General features: G+C 36.6%; 1 protein-coding gene across 1 annotated transcript; it reads left to right on the top strand.

Annotated features, from left to right (window-relative positions):
• Positions 1-6,477: 6,477 nt before the first annotated feature.
• On the top strand, positions 6,478-8,199 carry LOC140154405 (uncharacterized). The gene has a single exon (XM_072176972.1). It carries the CDS (start codon positions 6,478-6,480, stop codon positions 8,197-8,199), a length of 1,722 nt encoding a protein of 573 aa, XP_072033073.1.
• The last annotated feature ends 13,049 nt before the right edge of the window (positions 8,200-21,248 follow it).

The following is a 21,248-nucleotide window of genomic DNA, read 5'->3' as shown; positions in this document are numbered from 1 at the left end:
TCTTACCTTCATGGCAAGTAAATTATATTCATCTTTTAATGTATCCTATAATGACATATATCCAATGTGATTTTTTTCTTTCTTTTATTTTTGAAGGTATCTGACCAGATCGCCAGCTTCACCCTCCCCCACTTTCGCTCATCAAAGGTGAGATTTTGATATCAGAAGAAAGCTCTTTTTTGTTCATTATTCCCCGGGAAACATTTACGGCCGAGATATGTTTTTCTTAAATTGTGTGACCAAAAACCATGATAAAAAGTTGTAAACCCCACCGAAATCTACTATCATGTCTGCAAGAGCTTAAAGCCCTTGCTTACACAACATTAGTCAGACCACTCTTGGAGTACTCCTCCTCAGTATGGGACACAAACAATGGGGAGCTTAATTCTTTTTTGTGTGATATCTTGTTAAAATAAAAAACACAGAAAAAAAAAAAAAAAAAAAAAAAAAAAGTTGAATCAACCCAAAGAAGAGCGGCAAGATTTGTGAAACGAGATTACAGCCGATACAGTAGTTCCGCCGACATGTTGACATCCCTTGGATGGGATAAGTTGCAACTCAGAAGGAAAGTAAACAGAGTATCACTAATGCACAAGATCGCATATCATCAGGCAGCCATTCCAGCCGGTTAAACGCCTTACTCGCAACACAAACAACAAAGCATACCAAAGACCGTCAGGGAGGAAGGATTGCTGGGTTTATTCTTTCTTCCCAAACACAATAAGAGACTGGAATTTAATACTACAGAACATTGTCAGCATTGAAGAAAATAAGCAATTCAAACAAGAGATCCTGAAACATTATCAACGTCACTAAGTTAAACATCTACGCATCGCATCGCGCACTAATCCCTCCTCGCCTGGTTACGATTGTAGCGTTGAGGAGTAATTAAGCAGAATCAGAATCAGAAGCAGAAAGTATTTATTCTAAGGGGTATACACGTTTTTATACAGTGTGCTGAGGCTTGTTTCTCCTAAACAATTCCCTAAAAATGACACATAGAAAGAGCGACTATCCACTTTTGTAACATTAAGAGTGGTGTGTATCTAAAACTTTTCTTAACTTAGAACTTATTAAGTAGGCATATGCAATTGACAGTGTCTGGCTTTTATTTAAACTTGATGCTTAACACGTTTGCTAACACTTGCATCCGATTCAACATCTATATTATTAGTTCAATTCAGCACTGCAACTTATGTCAATCGTATGATGGATGCATTATACATAGCATCAACCGCATTTTCACAAACAATATGAAGGTTGCTCTACTTTTACAACTAATGAAGTAATGAATTGATTACAATAATGAATAATGGACTGAAGAACAATGGCGGGACTTTTTTCCGGGGATGGGGCATTGAGGGGGCAAAATGAATTTCAGGGGGGCAAAATTAACCAATTTTGCGCAAAATTACCAGTTTTTACTGGGGGAAACAGGGGGGAAAGAGTTCTAACTGGGGGGATTTGCCCCCTCATGCCCCCCGTGACGCCGCCACTGCTGAAGAAATCATACACCAGTTCAACCATACCAACTGCATTAAAGCCGCACGGGTATTTTAGTGGACGTAGAATATTCGATGTAACATGTCTTCGTTATTTAATTTATTCCGGTCTATTTCCAGTTATGTTTTACTTCTAACGAATGTTTGATGGCGTAAAATCGATAATATATTTCCACCAGATATTATATGCAACATATTATCGATTTCACATCATGAAACATTCGTTAGAACTTAAAGGAGGATTTCGTGATCCTAGCATCCTCTTTTTATGACATTTTTCAGTAGATATCCAGCTTACTCCCAAAATTTCAGTTAATTCCGATTTTGCGTTTGCGAGTTATGCTTGATTATGTGTATTACACTGCTCCATAGGCCGCGCCACTGTTGTAATTTCGTTCTGGTATACCAGAATTAATCTGGAAGAAATTTTTGGGTACCGTAAATATTATGTAGCCAGAGGTTTCCAGTGGTATAAAAAAAATTTGAGAAAAGTGGAGGATGAGGCTGTGGATCACGAAATGCCCTTTTAAAGATGACTGAAAATAGAATGGAAATAGTATTAAAACATATAACGAATTCATATTACATCGAATATTCCACGTCGATAACTCGGAGTCTGTAGAGATCCTTAAATTCTGTCAACATGGTCAAAATGACCTACTTTAAGTGTCATTGGAAGCTTCATTAGTCTTGAAAGGCGCCGGCAATACAAGATCGTTGCTATATGAAGGGGTTTACAACGGTCGGTTACATAATGAATTACATAATCTACACCTACTTTAAACAAACCCATTAAGCAAGAACTATCTCTAAAGGTCGATAGAAGTGCACTTGATTGAGGATGATGGAAATTCATTTCAGGTTATAAATAAGACCGATGTTTTATTATAATGAATCACAATCTCATTCTCGCTGATGAAAGATGGAGTATAAAGCATCTGGAAATTCCGAGAGGGAGAAATAACTTTCTTGTGTTTGGATCAAAGGTTTTAAACTTTAAAATTATTGAATACGTGTAAGTAATTCTTTGGAGATTCTTATCAAGATATTGTGTTTGCATGAATATTGTTGTGTTCATATCACCGCTATCTCTTGACTTAAGACTTAGCTGATTAGAACAGAGTGTCCCATTGTCACCTGCCAGATAATCATTGTCTTCCCGTTGCCTGATATTGGGTCTGTTAGAGATCCATGCCTCTGTGTCCATTGTGATCTAGTCTACCATTTTATTTGAGGACATCCTGGTTGCTTACCCCTACTAGAACTAAAGTCTTACATTAGGCTTGGTTTGGGAACCTGTCCATCCAAACCCTTTTAAATAGACTTCTGGTAATTACTTCTGTGATAGTGCTTGGGATGTTAAGACCTGTATAAGTTCATCATTTCTTATTATAGTTTTTGGCAGACCGAGGTACACCCTCGTCGCTGTTCCATATAGGTGGCAAGAGACAGGTAAATTCTCATTTTAAGTGGTCTTATGATGTCATAATTGGTACTTGGTCCAGATAGTACGGCTCTTGATATTCTTCTTAACTGATTGAAAGTTACTATAGTACTAAGGAAGACAGTCAATCACTTTGTCAATGGGCGCGGGCGCCTGGTTAAAGGTGATATCTCGTAGGTCTTCTGTCATCACGAGTTTGCAGTTTATAGTTGGGTTGATCTTCATTCCCTAGTTTTGACGCATACTTTATCCAGTATATCTGTGGATAGCTGTAACTTTTCGAAGACCATTTCCATTAGGGCTTTGTCATTAGCATTACGGATGTTGTTGATTTTCATCGCCCTCCACTTGGATTCCAAAGCCGCGGTTTTGTACTCCACTCACGACCAATTCGAGGAAGAAATTGATTAAAGAGATATGGAGATAGAAGGCAATCTTAACTCTCCACAACAAACAGCATGAGTTTCCCTATTTATCATTACGGAAGATTTGGTTCGCTCATAATGATATCTTCTCAATGAGAGTAAGTTCGCCGTCTTCTCTTGAAATATAAGTGGTACATTAAAACACGATATATGCATTAAACAGAACATAATATGCACATTTAGAATTATGCATTAAACAATGGAAGTAAGCGAGAATGCTTTATGATTAAACAGAATATGAATAAAATGATCAATATTTTATTATATTATCCAGACTATATCCGGTACATCTTTCCAGGCGGTACAGGACACTAACAAAGGTTCCAAAACTTGATTTTTTATGATTTTTATGATCCTCCCAATGACCAAATCTGTGAACGGGCCTTTAAAGCATCTTGGTACAATACAACCTCTTCTTGGGACACTAGTTTAGGGAGTGTATGTGTAAGAATACACTTTTAACCATATTCATTTATATAATTACCTCAGTATAATAGTTAATATACATATATTAGTATTTAATTTTCATTGATACAATATTTAATTATTCACTTACTACACGTTATATTGAGATTACTTAATTGACCGGTCTATTAAACCGGAATTAACCTTTCAAATGGGCCGCAAGTACCGCATTAGTAAAAGAAAGAAAAGACGAGTGATTAAAAACAATTCATAACCTCATTAATAAACGCGATGCGTGAGATCCAATCATATCTTATTATTTGTGAAAACGCGAACGCAAATCGAGGTCATTAATATCTCACAATTGACCGCAAAATGCGTAGTTGTTCCAATGTCGCACACAATTGACTTCTGCGTGCGCCGTATTGTGCGTCCAACGAACTGCGCGCGCGCTGGCTGCCGTATTTGGATTGCGCGCTACCATATTTGCACAGATTCTGATACGCACTTTTGTTATTGGTCGTTTTGTTTTAGCCTGATCGATTTTGGGAAAGGGAAGATGTAAAAATTGTTTTATTTTTACAAACTTTTGAGGAAAATTTTGTGTTATTTTGTAAAGTTAAAAGATCAAAGTGACGGTTATGAATGAGGTTAATAACTTTGCATCGGTTATATGTCGGGCATTGTGAAAAATCTAAACAAAATGTTTAGATTTTTCACAATGCCCTCCAAATAACCGATGCGCAGTTATTAACCTCTAAGCACATGGATTACTTGGGTACGTATACATAAAGTTTTACAACATTTTCTTCGTAGTTTCTATCAAGCAATGGCACAAATAAAACAATGAAAAGAGTTTTGGTGCATAACCACCAAGAAATGTGGATTGTTCTATATTGCAGAGGCAGAAAGACCTCTTTGAACCATATTAAAGGAGCAACAACGATAAGCTAAAAATTATACAATAAAAAACCGACAGACAATTAGAAAATACTGCACATGCTCCCTTAAGTCATCCATAGTCATGACAGCAACTAGGAAGCTCAGAGATGACTTACAACTTCACGAGAATGGCACAAACCAGCCTCAACTGCATTAGCATATCATAGAACCAAGCAAGGTACAGATATACAAAAGACCAACATCTTGTGGGAAAATCAGTGGATATCAATTGCCACAATGAGGAAGTCATCATCCAAAAGCTTGATGTAAAATGTTGTTTTTAGGCTGCCATATGAATTCAGTGCAGTAAGTTTTCATAAGTATGCTTTATCTGGGGCAGTGGTTTTCCAGTGACGTACGTACCTAGAACTTTTGGTCACTTACGTAAGTGAATATAAACCCGAAGTCTTTCATAAAGCGTATAAAAATAATTTTGCAACATTGTAAATAAAGCTCATGTAGCTGTTTTTTCAGCTTGTATATTTAGCATTAATGAGCCATGTAAAAGGTACTCAATGTTTCGCAAGTGTTAATGTTGCTATTGAGTAGTTTGTTGACATCCTGCATGAGGCCTGAATAATTGGTTATCTGTTACTAGGACATGATGACATAGCCTGAATCCAATATTGTTATTGCTCCAAATGCTAAGTCACAACCAAAACCACGCCACTTTGTAACATCTTAAACGAAATCGATATAAGTCGATGCGGTTCTACGCAACTGAAGCTGTATGTCTACCCACACGTTACACAAAACCTTGCCATGGACGCAGGTTCATGTCCAGATATAGATATCGAAATTGATATTACCCCAGGGCAATTATGTTTAAAATTTCATACGTTAGATAGCGCCCTCTTTGATGATTGGCTGCATGTCACTTTCGCTCTGTAAATGTTTCATCAAATTTGATATTTTAAAGCCGTTTTTGTGTATTTTTCGTCAATATAGGAATTGCGTGAGTACATTTTATAATGGATAACAGAACTTGATTGAATTTTTGGAATCAGCAATTGTGCTATTTTGTCTTATTTTTGAATCTCAATGATCAGTAGCTCGAGATACTCTAGCTAAAATACAGGTTTACATTTACTATCTTACATTATCTTGCTGTATTTCAGCTAGAGCTCCAAACGACAAGCTTCCGGGTATTTTTGGAGAACAATACTGTTACGTAAGATGAAGAAGAAACCCGCCTCGGAGCCCGCCCTACTCATTATTTCATTGTACTTATTGCAATTTGCCTCCACACATTACGTAATCAACACAAAGCTTTTGTGAGGATTAGTGAGTGGATAAGAAATTGACAGTGGAGGATACGAAGGACACGCCGATTGTTAGTTGTCAATCATGAATTGCCGCAACGTATTAATATTTTACTGCATGGCATTCCGCAAACACCAAGACAAATTATGCCGTATTTTTCCAAAGATCATCTCATATGAAGTAAACTGAATGCGATCTGTACTTTTGTAACATTCCGATCGCTTTTGATCACCTATCATCGGCGAATTTGCTTGAAAACACGTGAGTTCATGTTGTGTAAACATAATTAGCATAGACACAAATGAAATTACGATGCAATACAATGCAATTTGAATGCGCAGCAGATCTATAGAAATAACGTTGCCCGGTTTTATGCAGAATTAGACCCTGTCTGACGATCAGCGTTATCTCTTGTGTATTATACAAATGCAGAATTTGGAAGCAATTCTCTAACATAGTGCATTGACAGTTTATTGTACTTTAACTTTTTCACACTATGCCTCCACGAATATACAGTGAGGATATCCTACTTAATCTGAACAAAAGGTGTGATCAACAACATTGTTATAATATTGAACCATCTATCTGGACTACGTTGAGCAACCTTGGTATTGCCAGAAAAACAAGACGAGGTTGCCGTGGAGGAAAGGGGAAAGGACGCAAAATCGAAGTTCATATCACGCCCAAGCCATTTGATTTGAAACCACCGCCTTCGCGGCGGCGCTATCTTGTTGAACTACCTGCAGCCCCAGTCGGAGCTGGACAGAAACCAAAAAAGACAAAATCATTGCCAAAAGCCTGTCTCGGATCATGGAATGCGCGTTCAATTAAAAAGAAAACGGCGTCTATTGCTGACTTTATAATTGATCAGAAACTTGATGTTCTAGCCGTTACTGAATCATGGCTGGATGGAGACGATCGTGATGAAGTTCCTCTTGCAGATATTATCAACACTCTGCCCCATTTCGCCATTCACCATGCTCCTCGTGTAAACCGCAGAGGCGGCGGCGTCTGTTTGATTGTTCATAGGGGATTCAATGTTAGACTCAATGACATTCATATCTTCCAGTCATTCGAATATCTCGATGTACTGTTGTCAAATGGATCCTCATCAATCAGGTTGGTCATCATCTACCGCCCACCACCATCAACTGAAAACAAACTTACAGTGAAAATGTTCATGACAGAGTTTTCCCAGCGTTTGGAAACTTTGACCATTGCCCCGGGCCATCTTTTGATCACCGGTGATATGAACTTCCATCTTGATGATTCCTCTGATCGCAAAGCGACTGCATTTATGGATCTCTTAGATTCATGTGGACTCTGTCAACATGTCCATGGTCCAACGCACAAGGACGGTCACACATTGGATGTTATTATCTCGCGTTCATCTGATGAGCTTATCTCTGGTGTGGCCATTTTGAATGGTCTTCCATCAGACCATAAACCATTGAAATGTCTTATGGATGTGCAAAGACCAGCTCCTGTAAAAGTTGAAGTTTGCTCGCGGAACCTACGAAGTATTGATCTGGAACAGTTTAAAACTGACATTACATCGTCGACCCTTGGTTCATCTGAAAGCAAATTTGATCATCTCGATGGCGATCCTTCCATTCTAGTTGACCGATATGAACATGTGCTCTCCAGCTTGCTTGATTCCCATGCCCCTATGAGAACTCGGACAATAGTGCACAGACCTAATGCCCCCTGGTATGATGACAAGCTACGATCATATAAGCGTGAAAAGCGAAAATGTGAGCGTAAATGGTTAAAATCTGGTTTGGAAGTGGATCACCAGCTGTATGTCCAACACTGCCAAGAATATCGCAAACAACTTGAAGGAGCAAAATGTGAATACCACCGTGCACAAATCAGTCAATGTGATGACCGCCAACTGTTCAAGATTGTCAACAAATTGAGCAAGTCCTCCTCGTCAAGTGTGCTTCCTGACCACTCATGTTGCAAAGATCTCGCGAATGGCTTTGGAGAATTCTTCAAGAAGAAAGTGAAAAGACTGTTAGATACGCTTGACAACATTAATCCACCTGGACTATCTGTTGATATAACTGATTCGTGTGAGAGTGAGTTCACTGCATTTCGTGAGGTATCAGATGAGGATGTTTGCCAGATTGTGTTGAAATCATCTACAAAGTCCTGTCCATTGGATCCAATTCCAACTAGTCTTTTGAAGAAATGTTTGGATCCACTGCTGCCATAGATAACCAACATCGTCAATGTGTCTCCAAAGTGACTCCACTTTTAAAGAAAGCGAACTCTGACCGAAATGAGCTGAAGAATTACCGGCCAATTTCAAACTTGAAGTTCTTATCAAAGACAATTGAACGAGTTTCTGCAGCACAACTATCAGACTATCTTGTTGCAAATGATCTCTACGCTCCTAATCTATCTGCCTACCGGAAATTCCATTCCACAGAGACTGCACTCACCAGAATTCACAATGACATTCTCAACGCCGCTGACCAACATCTTGAAGCTGTCTTAGTACTTCTAGACTTTTCCGCAGCGTTTGATACGCTTTCCCACCCAGCTTTACTTCAACGTCTGCGTGAACGCTACGGCATAACAGGAACGGCACTGAAATGGTATGAGTCATATCTTCAAAACAGATCTCAGTCGGTTGTTATCAATGGAGAATTATCGGACAGTCTCGACCTTAATGACGGGGTCCCTCAAGGCTCGGTCAATGGTCCCCTTTTGTGTACTCTGTTCTCAGCCCCCATCGGTGATGTTATTAACGCCCATAACATCAACTTCATGACATATGCTGATGATACGCAGCTGTACATGCTTCTTCACCCAAGTGAACGCAATTTCGCCATCCCGAGACTAGAACTCTGTCTTCGCGACATCAAAGCATGGACAATCAGAAACAGGCTTGTCTTGAATGACTCAAAAACTGAGGTGGTTCACATAAGTTCAAAATTTGTGAAAACTCCATCCTTTCCCAAACTCACCATTGATACATCTGAAATTGAGGTATCGCGGGTCGCAAGGAATCTCGGCGTCATCTTCGATTCATCTATGGACATGAAAGACCATGTTAAGAGTGTTGTCCGTGCAGCCTCTTTTGCAATCTACCGTATTGGAAAGCTGCGTCGCTATCTTGACAAGTCATCTGTGGAGAGGTTGGTACATGCATTTGTATCCTCGCGTTTAGACTCATGTAATGCTGTTTTGTACGGACTTCAAGAAAATGAAATCGCAAAGTTACAGAGAGTGCAGAACACTGCGGCGCGCCTCGTTACCAAGTGCAGAAAGGATGAGCACATGAAGCCTGCAGTCTTAGAGCCCTCCATTGGCTTCCCGTGCAACAGCGGATTGTATACAAGATTGCATTGCTTACCTATAAGGCATTGCACGGGTTGGCTCCTAGATATATTAGCGATCTTATTGAGGAGTATAAGCCACAGCGGACTCTACGATCGGCTTCACAAGCTCTCCTTTGTACACGCGCTCCAAAGAAGTGTAAAACCAAGTTCTACGGCGAAAGATCATTTGCCGCAGCTGCACCAAAGGTATGGAACAAGTTGCCTTTCAAGCTTCGTTCAGTATCAAACATAAACTCTTTCAAAAAAGGACTCAAAACTCATCTTTTCAATGTATCTTGTTAGACAATATGATCGTCATCTCATTTCAGTTGTGCAATTTCATTTCTGCAAGGTTCTGAATTATATTGTTTTTAGAAGTGTGAAATAAGATGGCATGTGGTTTGTGCAAATACTGCCTTTTTAAAGCGTTTTTAATCTTATTCATTTTGCTACTTTTTAAACTTGTGTCTTCAGAGTGTAGACTAATTTTATATACCAGTAGTTTGCTGGTCAAGCTTACGGTATTTTATTGATTGTGTAACTTGTACATTATTTTATGTTTTAGTATATTATGGTGTGTATAATGAGTTTATCATGCTTATTTTTCATGTATACTATTTTGTTTTAGCATGTAGGCCCTAGTTGATATTGTATTAGTGTATGTAGTTTTTAAGATTCTGTGCAGCGCCTTGAGGCTGTTTTTACATCGTAGGGCGCTTTATAAATCCCATGTATTATTGTATTATTATTATTATACAGTTTACATTTATCGTCAAAAGTCTATTTTTCAAGTTTCAACAGGGTCTTTATTTCTTTGCTTTTAAGTGCATTTTTATTCTAGCTAAATTCATTGTTATAAGCCTTTTAACAGTTACTGCTGGAAGACCTCAAGAGCTGAAAAGAAGTTAATTATATTTCAGTTGATTTTGTTATTATAAAATTATGTGTTACATTGTTATCGATCGCTGTCTTGCAGGGACCCAGCTGTCTTGTTCTGCTTAAAAACTTTAAAGCCTATATTTAGTGGTAACATACCTGTGATTTTGAAGTTAACAAATTAGATGATCATTTTTATTAGAACCAAGCAACCTGCAGATGTAAGAACAACATCATGTGGGAAAAGCAAATGATACCAATCGTCATAATGAGGAAGCCATCGGCCAAAAAGCTTGATGTTAAGAATGTTCGTTGATGTTTTGTCATATGAATCTGCACCCGTTCATAAGCATACGCAACTGGGAAAGTGGTTTTCCAGAGGGGTACCTCGGACCCTTTGGTCATGGAGTCTTCTATAAAGCGTAACAACAAGTAGAATCGATTTTGTAACATTGAAAATAAGTTCGTGTAGGTGTTTGTTCAGCTTATATATTCAGTATTGATGAGCCATGTAAAAAGGTATTCAATGTTGGAGAATGGTAATATTGCTATTGAGTAGTCTGTTGACATCCTGAGGCCTGTATAATTGGTTATTTGTAACTAGGACATGATGACATAGCCAGAAGCCAATAGCACATGCTTGTTATTGCTCCAAATGCCGAGTCACACAACCAAACCACGCCACTTTGTAACACCATAAACGAAATCGATGTTAAGTCAAAGCGGCTCAAAGCAATTGAAGCTTTATGCACTGCCCACACGTTATTCAGCCATCCACACGAGACCTTGGTCTGGACGAAGCTTCACGTCCATATATAGATATTTAAATTGATATTACTCCGGGCAATTACATTTAAAATTTCATGCAGTTTAGTATTTATCGTCAGAAGTCTATTTTTCAAGTATCAACTGCTTTTAAGTGCCTTTCCATTGTAGCCGTAATTCATTTTGATTGTGACAATTTACAAGAGGTTCCTTATGTTTCAGTTGATTATGTTACTCTAAAAATATGTTACATTTTATCGTTTATTGTCCTGTAAAGACCCGCTGTCTTGATTTTATCTTCTTAACTATGATACCATAACTTTAAAGCCTATATTAGCGGTGACTTGCATCAGTAACATTAAAAACACACCACTGTTTTTGAAGTTAACAAATTAGATGATCTGGGTGTCACTGCTGTATTAAATCGGGATATAGCGAATTAGTCAATCTATTTAACCAGTCTGAACAAGTAAATTGAGAACACCACGTCTTTTCTGGTAGGTCTGATGCGGACACTTCTGAAGAGGGTTGTCTCTACATAGAATTCGGTTAATTCGGTGCAAAAGATGCAATTATCTTCATTCTAAGAAATAAAAGTTCCAAATAGAACCTTTTTTTGTCCTCTCACGAGAATCCTCCATCTGGAACCTCTAAAAAAGTTCTTTAATTATGGAAAACCCTTGAAGGTTCTTAAAAGAACCGAAAACGGCCCTGTATTACTTTTTGGGACCATTTTCTATGGTTTTTAGAACCATTTTTGGTTCTTTAGAGAACCGCTACGGGTTCGCCTTAGAGGACAACTTTAGAACCTTTTAAGAACCTTTATTTCTTAGAGTGTTGAGTGTCAACCATATATTAATGTGTGAACTAACTTGTTTACAAAATTGATCTTAGTGTAGTTTACTTGAAACTTTAAGCCAATATTGATGACCTGAATTTGTTCCCCATTTAATAGAGTCTCAGTGGCGCAAATGACAGATTATTAGGCGTTTACGCAAGTGTTTGACCTGATGTAATAGTTTACAATGGTTTAATCGTATTTTATTGGCTAGCAGATGGTTAATGGAAACATAAAGTAGCTGGCGAACGTCGATTGAAGAAATCTATATCTCTTGGATAAAATAAAAATTGTCATTTTTACCAAGCAATAGACGAAGCTGTAATCTTGTACAAAAAGTAATTGAGTTATATTATTGACCTGCTTATTTAAATATAACATTCTAAATATTCAAGAATTTGATTTTTTTCTCAAATGGCAGACGATATTGGTGCTTTAAACATGAGAAGACTTACGTTTGAGTATTATAATCTAAAAGTCGTTATATCCGATAGTTTACCGCATCCTGCTCTTAACGACGTTTACGAATTTAATGAATAGTTTATTGCTTTTGTTTTCCTGATAATATTTACGGTAAATATTTCATCTCATATAAAAGCTTATCAATATGTGTTTGGTTAACCAAAATTGAAACTGCTCAAAATCTGTAAAAATTATATCGAATAAATGTTTGAATGAAATTATCCAAAGAAAATATTGTTGATAAAATGGATGAAATTTAATAATGCAAATATAATTCCACAATCTCTAACATTAGTTACCTTATTTTAGCTTGCACGACTAGTGACCGAGATATGGCGAATTAATAAATCTATGACTTAACAATATAAACCAGTCTAAACAAGTGTTATTGAGAACACCATGTTGTTTCTGGTAGGTCCGACGCTTCTGAAGAGGCTTGTCTTTACTCAGTACACTGTGACACAGAATTTGACTAATAATTCGGTGTAAGAGATCCATATCCAATTATTCTGAGTGTCAACTATAGATTAGTGTGTCAACTAACTTGTTTAGAAAATTGATCTTAATGTAGTTTACTTGAAATTAGCCAATGACCTAAATTGGTTCCCAATCTAAAAGAGTTTGAGTGGCGTAAATGACAGATTAATAGCCGTTTATGCAAGTGCTTTAGGTATTGAGTTTATTGAGTTCAGAGAAAATAAAAACGTGACCTGATGTAATAGTTTCAGCGTATTTGATTGGCCAGCAGATGATCAATGGAATCATAAAGTAGTTTGTGAACAACGATTGAAATTAGCTGTAATTTTGTACAAAAATGTCAGCCACATCTGTAAATATGGTTCGTTTTGAACAATTCAAGTGAAAAATTATGTTGAACTACTTAAATTTTTAGTGACGTCTCACCACTACACTAGTGGTTTCTTCAGACTGGCAACTCATCACATCTGACTGCTTCCTTTTATAGGCAACAGGAACCGTTGAGGGCGTTATGAGTTGGTCAAAGATGTTGTTAAGAAAAGGAAGCACTTAGATGTGATGAGTTGCAAGTCTGATGAAACAACTAGTGTAGTGGTGAAACGTCACTAAAAAAGTCACATGCATGCATCGCCAGTAATTGATTTATATCATTAAATTGAATTGCTTATTTAAATATAACATTCTAAATATTCAAGAACTTGCTATTTTCCTCGAGTGGCAGACGATGTTGGTGCTTTATACACGAAAAGTCTTACTTTTTAGTATTATGATATAAAACTCGTTATCTCCGATAGATTACCATATCCTGCTCTGAATGACGTTTACAATTTAATGAATAGTTTATTGTTTATGTTTTCTTGAAATATTTACAATAATATTTCATCTCATACGAGTATATTAGCTTATCAATTTGGTTAACCAAAATTGTAACTGCTCAAAATCTATAAAATTTATATCGAATAAATGTTTGAATGAAATTATCCAAAGAAAATATTGTTGATAAACTGGATGAAGTTTGATACTGCAAATTACATAATCTATAACATTAGTTTCCTTATTTTAGCTTGCACGATTGGTGCTGCAGAATGGTGAAAGCAGTGTTCTGTTGCCGAAAAAGCATAGAAATGGGCTCAGATGAAGCGCTTGATATGTCTAGAAAATTTGAAGTTAACGTTTTTGAAGTTAACAAACTAGATGATCTGGGCGTCATTGCTGCATTAAACCGATATATGAAGAGCTTTGTTGCAAAACCCCTTACATCCACTTTTGACTTTTTGAGAAAAACAGCTTTTTTAAATTGTGCAAATATTACTGGTTCGATTTGATTCAATTTGGGTTTGGATAAAGTGTTGATGAATAGAAACTAAAAGAATAGGTTTGGTACAATTTTGAAGCCTTCCTATTTATTTTATTATATCTTTTATATCGCGCCTTTTGTGGATGTAAGGGCTTTTGCAACAAAACAAATTTACCCCTTTTCTAGAAACCACCTTTGCAATCATATTTGAGCCCATTTGTTTGCACTACTTTATGTAACTTGACTAATGCTTTCAAAATCAAAAAGAAAAATTGAAATATCTCATTTACTTTTTTATTTACTTTTTTGAGTATTTCCGAAGCTACACCTTTTGTTGATTAAAATGATTTTTTCAAAAATAGTGACCCAAAAACAATTCCCTTTGGTTTTAATAGGTAAAGAACATTCCATGCTACTAGTATACATCAAAAAATTAAAACAAAACAATTTTATATTCATTTTATGTTCAGATTTCCGGAAATTCCCTAAGATTTCCCAAACGGGAAATATACCATATCTCCGGAAGGGAAAGTGGTATGACACAAAATGTGTATTTTTACCCACACTATATGTCATGTCAATAACTCAATTTCAGCCAAAAGTGGATGCAAGGGTTTTTAAAACAAAGCTCTTCATATAGCGAAGTAATTGAGAACATCACGTCTTTTCTGGTAGGCCCGTTGCTTCTGAAGAGGTTTGTCTCTACTTGGTTAATTTTGTGTAAGAGATCCATATCCAACCATTAATGTGTCAACCAACTTGTTTAGCAAATTGAACTTAGTGTAGTTTACTTGAAACCTTTAGCCAATATTACCATTTTTATACCTGCAGAATGTTGAAAGCAGTGTTCATTTTACCGGAAAAACACAGAAATTGACAGATGAAGCATTTGACATGGCTAACAAATTTGGTTTAAGAGCGAAAATTTCTTTGCATGATGACGGGAGTAGGTCATCGAAGTGTATACAGGGGTCAAATAATATTCAAAAATGTTGAAATCACACCAAACTTAGTCTACTTCTCTAATCATAAGAATTCAGAAGTCTATATATTCATGAAGTAAAAGATACCAAATAAATTTGGATACTATTATTTTTAAAACAACATAGGGTGCGTACGAGGGGGTATCAAAAGTTTTAGAAATCGCACAGAAGTGAAAGAGCTATATTAATGAAATTTTGTCAGTGCAATCACTGGTTCTTATGTACATTATGGTCCAAAAATGGTCTCATAGGTATGTTTGCTTTTTTTACAGGTGGCACTAGATGCCAATAACCCGCTGCCCCAATTACTGCGCATAAACTGCAAGATTGAGAAAATTGAGGCAAGCAGCATTATTAAGATCCAGCTTTTGAAGGGTTGCTGTGCCTAGAAAATTGATGATGAAATGAAAGTTATCTTCGGTGGTGATTGTGATATGTCACTGTCACTTTTTGGAAAAGGAATTTTTATTTCATCACAGATTTTCTGGGCACTGTAACCCTTAAAATGGAACTTAATCATGCTGCATGGCTCAATTTTCTCCATTTTGCTGGTTATGCGGTTACATAGGCAGGTAGTGACATCTAGCTCCTGTAAAAAAAGTAAACATACTTATGAGACCATTTTTGCACCATAGTGTACATAAGGACCAGTGATTGCACTGACAAAATTTCATTGATATAGCTCTTTCACTTCTGTGCGATTTCTAAAACTTTTTGATACCCCTCGTATGTTTTATTCAACCGTGGGCTTAAAATAGAGAATTGCAGACCTTCGCTAAACGTCTTCGGTCTCCTGTCTTCGTTTTAGTAACACCCGTTCCAAACTTGCTAGACAGATTCCATTGAAGAACGACAGTCCAATGAACAACTGAATAAGTAACGCATATATAGGCGTATCATATTTTGTAACTCGTGTTCAGAAAATGATTCGGTAGTATTTGTATTGAGATACCTCAGACACCCTAAGGTGTGGAAATCATGATAACTGGTATTTTACAGAAGAAAGCAAGGTTTTGTTAAGTATAACATGTACGTAATTATCGACATATAAACTAAACTCTGAATACTGATCATCTTGTCCGCCGAAAACATTTAAACTCAATACACCCATGCACTCACTTAGTACTTGATGAGACTATAACGATAAGGTCAATGTGACATAAGTGTTATTTAAGAAGGGTTTTAACACCTTGATATGTATAAATATAGTACCAAATTGAAACAGAGTAGCGTTTGTTTTCAAAAGTGATTGATTCAAGCCAAAGGTGTAAGCTATTAAAACATCAAAGCCTCTTCCATTACTTAAACTCGGAAGAATAAGCTCAAGAGGTCACTGGTTTCTAGTCATTATTAAAAGAAACTCGATCTGGAATACAGGGGAGGAAATGTTATCTATTGTAACATCAATAAAACAATCGTGGAAACATATTTTTTTTACAATAATGTGCTAAAATAATTTACGACAACATGCCATTATCACCAGCAGAAAATATCTGTATAACAAATTGATTGAGAACTAATCTCTAGTCAATTTGTTATTTTGACTTCAATTTTGAAGAGTCACTTAGCAATAACTTGCTTACTTGCTTATTTCGAGTGGTTTTCCCGAACCACGATAGTTCTCCATATTATCCTGTCCTGCATCGCAGTCCCCAGGGTTTCTGGCTCCATGTGCCTCCAATTGACGAGATTTTCATCTTTACTCCTGAAGCAGTATCCAACGAAGTGTGTCCTTCTTTCTCTGATCTTTTTCTGAGAGTCTTGGAAGGTCTCCGTAATTCTTTGTTACTTATGTGCTGTTTCCAGTGGTTATTGTACACTATCCGTCCTAAGCTTTCGGGTGTATGAGCCATCCAGCTCTTCAGATAATTTATGAGTCATGGGCCAGGCTTCACACCCATATTCTAACACAGATTTAATTGTTGCACTGGAGACCCGCAGTTTTTCTTTTGATGGTTGAGCAGCCTTCCAGATCTTGCATAGGTTGTAACATGCTCTCCAAGCTACCACCTTATGTGTTATGACATCATGCGCTGTGCTAGCCATCCATACTCCAAGATATTTGAAGTCTTTCACCAACATGACCAATAAAACAGATTAAGGTTATTACACCCAAAATGACATATCCTATCCTACGGCAAAACCAAATTGGTCAATAAATAAATATAATATGGAAATCATTTAAGGATATTTCTATTTAACGCAAATCATCAATGTTTGGATACACATTATTTAGCATGTTTAGGGAGGGATTGATAACATGGTTGTTAACATGGTAAACGGCGAATGATGTTTTTCCAGTACATGACACATTCCACTACGAGCGAAATTAATAGTTATTATGATATTTATGACTATCAAATATCCTGTACAGTGTCAGGTTTTCAAAATATCTGGAAATTACCACTTTTTAAATAATGGGATAACCCTCTTTAATACAGATTAAAGGGAAACGCCATTACAATATTCACCGTTCTGCATTGCCACTACCATTTCATTGACTATTACATAATAAACATAGCCAGATATATTCGTCTATATTTCTGAATCCGTGTCAGAAATACTTTCCTGCTTGTATCTTTTTGTATTTTTCATGTATCGTCTACGTGTCCTTTGACCACCTTTCTTGCCCCCTGTCCTTTTCTTATACCTTTGTGGAAAATGATCGTACTAGAGATTTTACCATATTCCTTATTCTACAACATGTCTGCATTAATACAGCGATATATTATTTTTCTCCAGCCTGGAGCATTTCGAATGAAGTCCTCGTCAAAAGCAATGGTCAGGTTGTAAAGAATTCACTTCTTTGATATGTGTATAATAACAAAGGGTTTATTGTACACAATTCTACGCGGAATTTGCAACGAACAGGTGCAACTTCCGCCTTATCAACTATGACTTTATGAATGAGCGTCAAAACACAATGACATCAACTGAAATGTTCTTGCTTTCTTCATATGTGACCCGGCAGCACAAACGAGCCGTAAATTCCCTAAATTGTATTCTGAGTTATGGTGTAAAATGTGTACGAAGGTCGTATTCATCGGTCACTTATGCTGGCGCGACATCTGTCTTATTTCGATAGTCACAACACCAATCAATAATCCTATTATTGAAGTGGATAATAAGCTTCTCCCTTAGATGGCTATAGAACTTTTAATAGCTCTGGTCTTTGTTTGCTTTTGCTAAATCCTTTTCAAGTGGTGGGTTACCAGGCATTGTATTTTGTATAGGTATGCATAACCAACAATTAACAATGAGAGAACCTTCTTAAACCTCGTTGACTTGGGGATGATTTGAAATGACCGCCAATTATGACTGTTTGATATTTATTGCCAGCAATGTGGAAAAAGAGACACTTGTAAAAACGTAAAAGCTATAATTTTGTTGAAGGAGCAAAGTTTATCAAACCATAACCCCGCTTCTGGATATCGTTTGAAGTCAAATGATATACCATTTTTAAGTTTATGATGTTTATTTTTAAACACGAAATAAAACAAAATTGACCGGGGAGGAATTTACGGCTCATTCGCCGTGGACGGTCACATATTTGTACTATTTGAGATAGTTACTTGCATTCTATATTTCCAAATTAAGGATTCGGTTATAACTCACTTATTTCTTACCTAGAACTCCGAGTTCCCACTTTAAAGTGTGATGAAGGCCAATATAATATAAAGATGATACATTGAAAAGATCAAATAGTTTCATTTCAATTTCTAGAGTCATACTTGTGTAATACTAAGCGCACAATTAAATCTTGACTTTTGTTAATCCCTGTTCAGGAATGAGTAACTGTAGAAAAATATTGGTTTATTCCTCAAATTGCTCTTACATTAGAACACATAAAGAACTTTTGGCAAATTGTCACGGTAGCATATCTGCAAAAAATTACATATATTTGGTGATATTTTAAAGCTTATATATATAATATTTGTGATTTGCAGTTATGTTTGAATATCAAACAAAAAGTCCAATCGTTACATGTTACGGGTTGTAGGATGGGTCACATGATCCAGCTAGGACCCAAAATATAAAAAGATATATTTGTAAAATGTTCTGAAGTTGTCGACAAAATATGAATAAAACTGAAAGATCACGTCGCATTCCAATTGATTTACACGTAATTTCTTATGACTGCCAATACAATTTTAGATTGCCTTTCTTGACATGAAAGCGCAGTGTCTAGCTTATTCATTATAGGGGTTAGTAATTCATATTAGGTTTACATAAGTGCGTATTAAAAGTGGAATAAAAACGTAATCTGTGGAATGTCTGAATGTCCCCTTTAAACAGCGAATAAGTTTTGAAGTGAACAGAAACTGATAGCCTTACATAACTTCCTTTAAAGCGAGATTGAGATTCAAAAAGCCTGACGTTGCGTATCAAAATGATTATTCTCGGCACAAGAGTCATTTTAAATAAAAACATTACAAATATATAATCAATTTGATTCGGAATGTAAATTTATAGCCAAAACCTGGCACTTTCACAATCTTCAGTTCCGTACTATAACATAGATATAGATAATAACTAGATGACGGGCACCCCTTGGATATAGACGAGTTAGCTGAAGAAATGGTGGCTATATGCAAAATTTTGCCAATATTATATGTGCTGAAAAATGACGAACATTTGCATTTTTCTTTCCATTGCTTTTATATTGTGATGTACCACAGCTGTGGTGTTAGTTCAATATTTTTGTTTCTTGACGACCCAGTGACATGGCTAACGAAGCTGTATTTTCCCTCGCAAGGGTGACAGTTCTTGTCGCAATTTTGTTTAAGTAAAGTAGCCGTTTGAAAAGTGAACTTCCACATACGCGGTGCAAAATTTCTTGCAAACAGCTGTGATCTGGTTTGTGGCGGTTCCCGTCTTTTTTCTGACCGTGTGGTTGACTGTTGCCTGACGGGGCACTACCTTAACTGCATTGTACTGTAACAGGCAAGTGCTGGGCGCCACATGCAAGTGCTGGGCAACCAACTCCATCTCACCTTAATTTCACTAAAGATGCTATTTAAAATCATATTACCACTATCATGATTATTAAAGGGTTTTCATATAGCGCATGTAGTTTAAGCTTTTTTCCCCAAGGTCAAAGTGAAAGAGAACCATAATACGCGGATGAGAAATCATTAAGGCAACGTAACGTTAAATTGATGTCAAAAGTCCTTGTCATTGCAGACAGTGCTACCAAATGAAGCATTGTTTGTAATGTTTATGTTTTTTTAGATACGTTACTGTCAGCTTTTGGTGAAAGGGTTGTGATTTTTACTAACACCTGTCAGCACATGTTCACTTTAAACATTGGCATAATTACACTGAAAGTGGCATCACTTTATAAGCTTTTGCATAATAAATACACGGAAAACAGTATTTTTATTAGGGGCTGTGCGGACCAAGGGGAGAAGCGATTTTTTTGGCAGGCCATTTAGAAAATTTACTAGATTGCTAGATTTATTCTAAACTTGAAGATATTTTACTGAAATTGAGAACATTGTAAAAATATATGTTCTATTTCATTTGTTGAATTTGTTGAAATTTGTGGTAGTGATGGTGTGTGGGGGTGTGTGTGTGGGGGGGGAGTTGTGATAGGTGGGATGTTTATATGCTTGTGGTTGTAGATAGGTTCGTGTATCTGTCCATTTTTTTGTACGTAACAGTACTCTGTAGCAATTTAGCGACACATACGCTGCCATTATACCCTGTCATATATTTTAAAAGTAAAATCCTCTTTGAAATACATACGCAATATTATCTGTCAGTATAATAAAACAACTTTGTAAGTTTATTGCTACTTTATAACCGTCAAAAGTGTCGTTTGTTTCACACGATGTATACTTTCGAAATGAACTACAGATATCATAAAAGAAATTAAGTTTTCAATATCATAGTAGCTTAAGTAGTGCCAAAGATTAATACAAAGTGCATTATAACCGAGTTTGCGGCTTGATTAACAGGTGAATTTATTGAAACTGAGACCTGTATAATGGGTTATTTGTAACTAGGACATGATGACATAGCCAGAAGCCAATAGCACATGCTTGTTATCATGGTTTATTGCGACAAATGCCGAGTCACACAACTAAACCACGCCAGTTTGTAACACCATAAACGAAACGTTAGATCGATGCAGCACTAAGCAAATGAAACTTATGTACTGCCCACACGATATTCAGTCATCTACACGAGACATTGACATGGACGTAGCTGCATGTCCAGATAGATTGAAATTGATAT

The sequence above is a fragment of the Amphiura filiformis genome, chromosome 6 (assembly GCF_039555335.1).
Source record: "Amphiura filiformis chromosome 6, Afil_fr2py, whole genome shotgun sequence".
In the NCBI taxonomy this organism is placed as follows: domain Eukaryota; kingdom Metazoa; phylum Echinodermata; class Ophiuroidea; order Amphilepidida; family Amphiuridae; genus Amphiura; species Amphiura filiformis.
Note: the sequence above shows the minus strand (reverse complement) of the source record. Positions and strands in the feature narration are given on the sequence as shown.

Coding starts and splice junctions, on each gene's coding strand:
- LOC140154405 (XM_072176972.1), top strand. CDS start 6,478: ATGCCTCCACGAATATACAGTGAGGATATCCTACTTAATCTGAACAAA.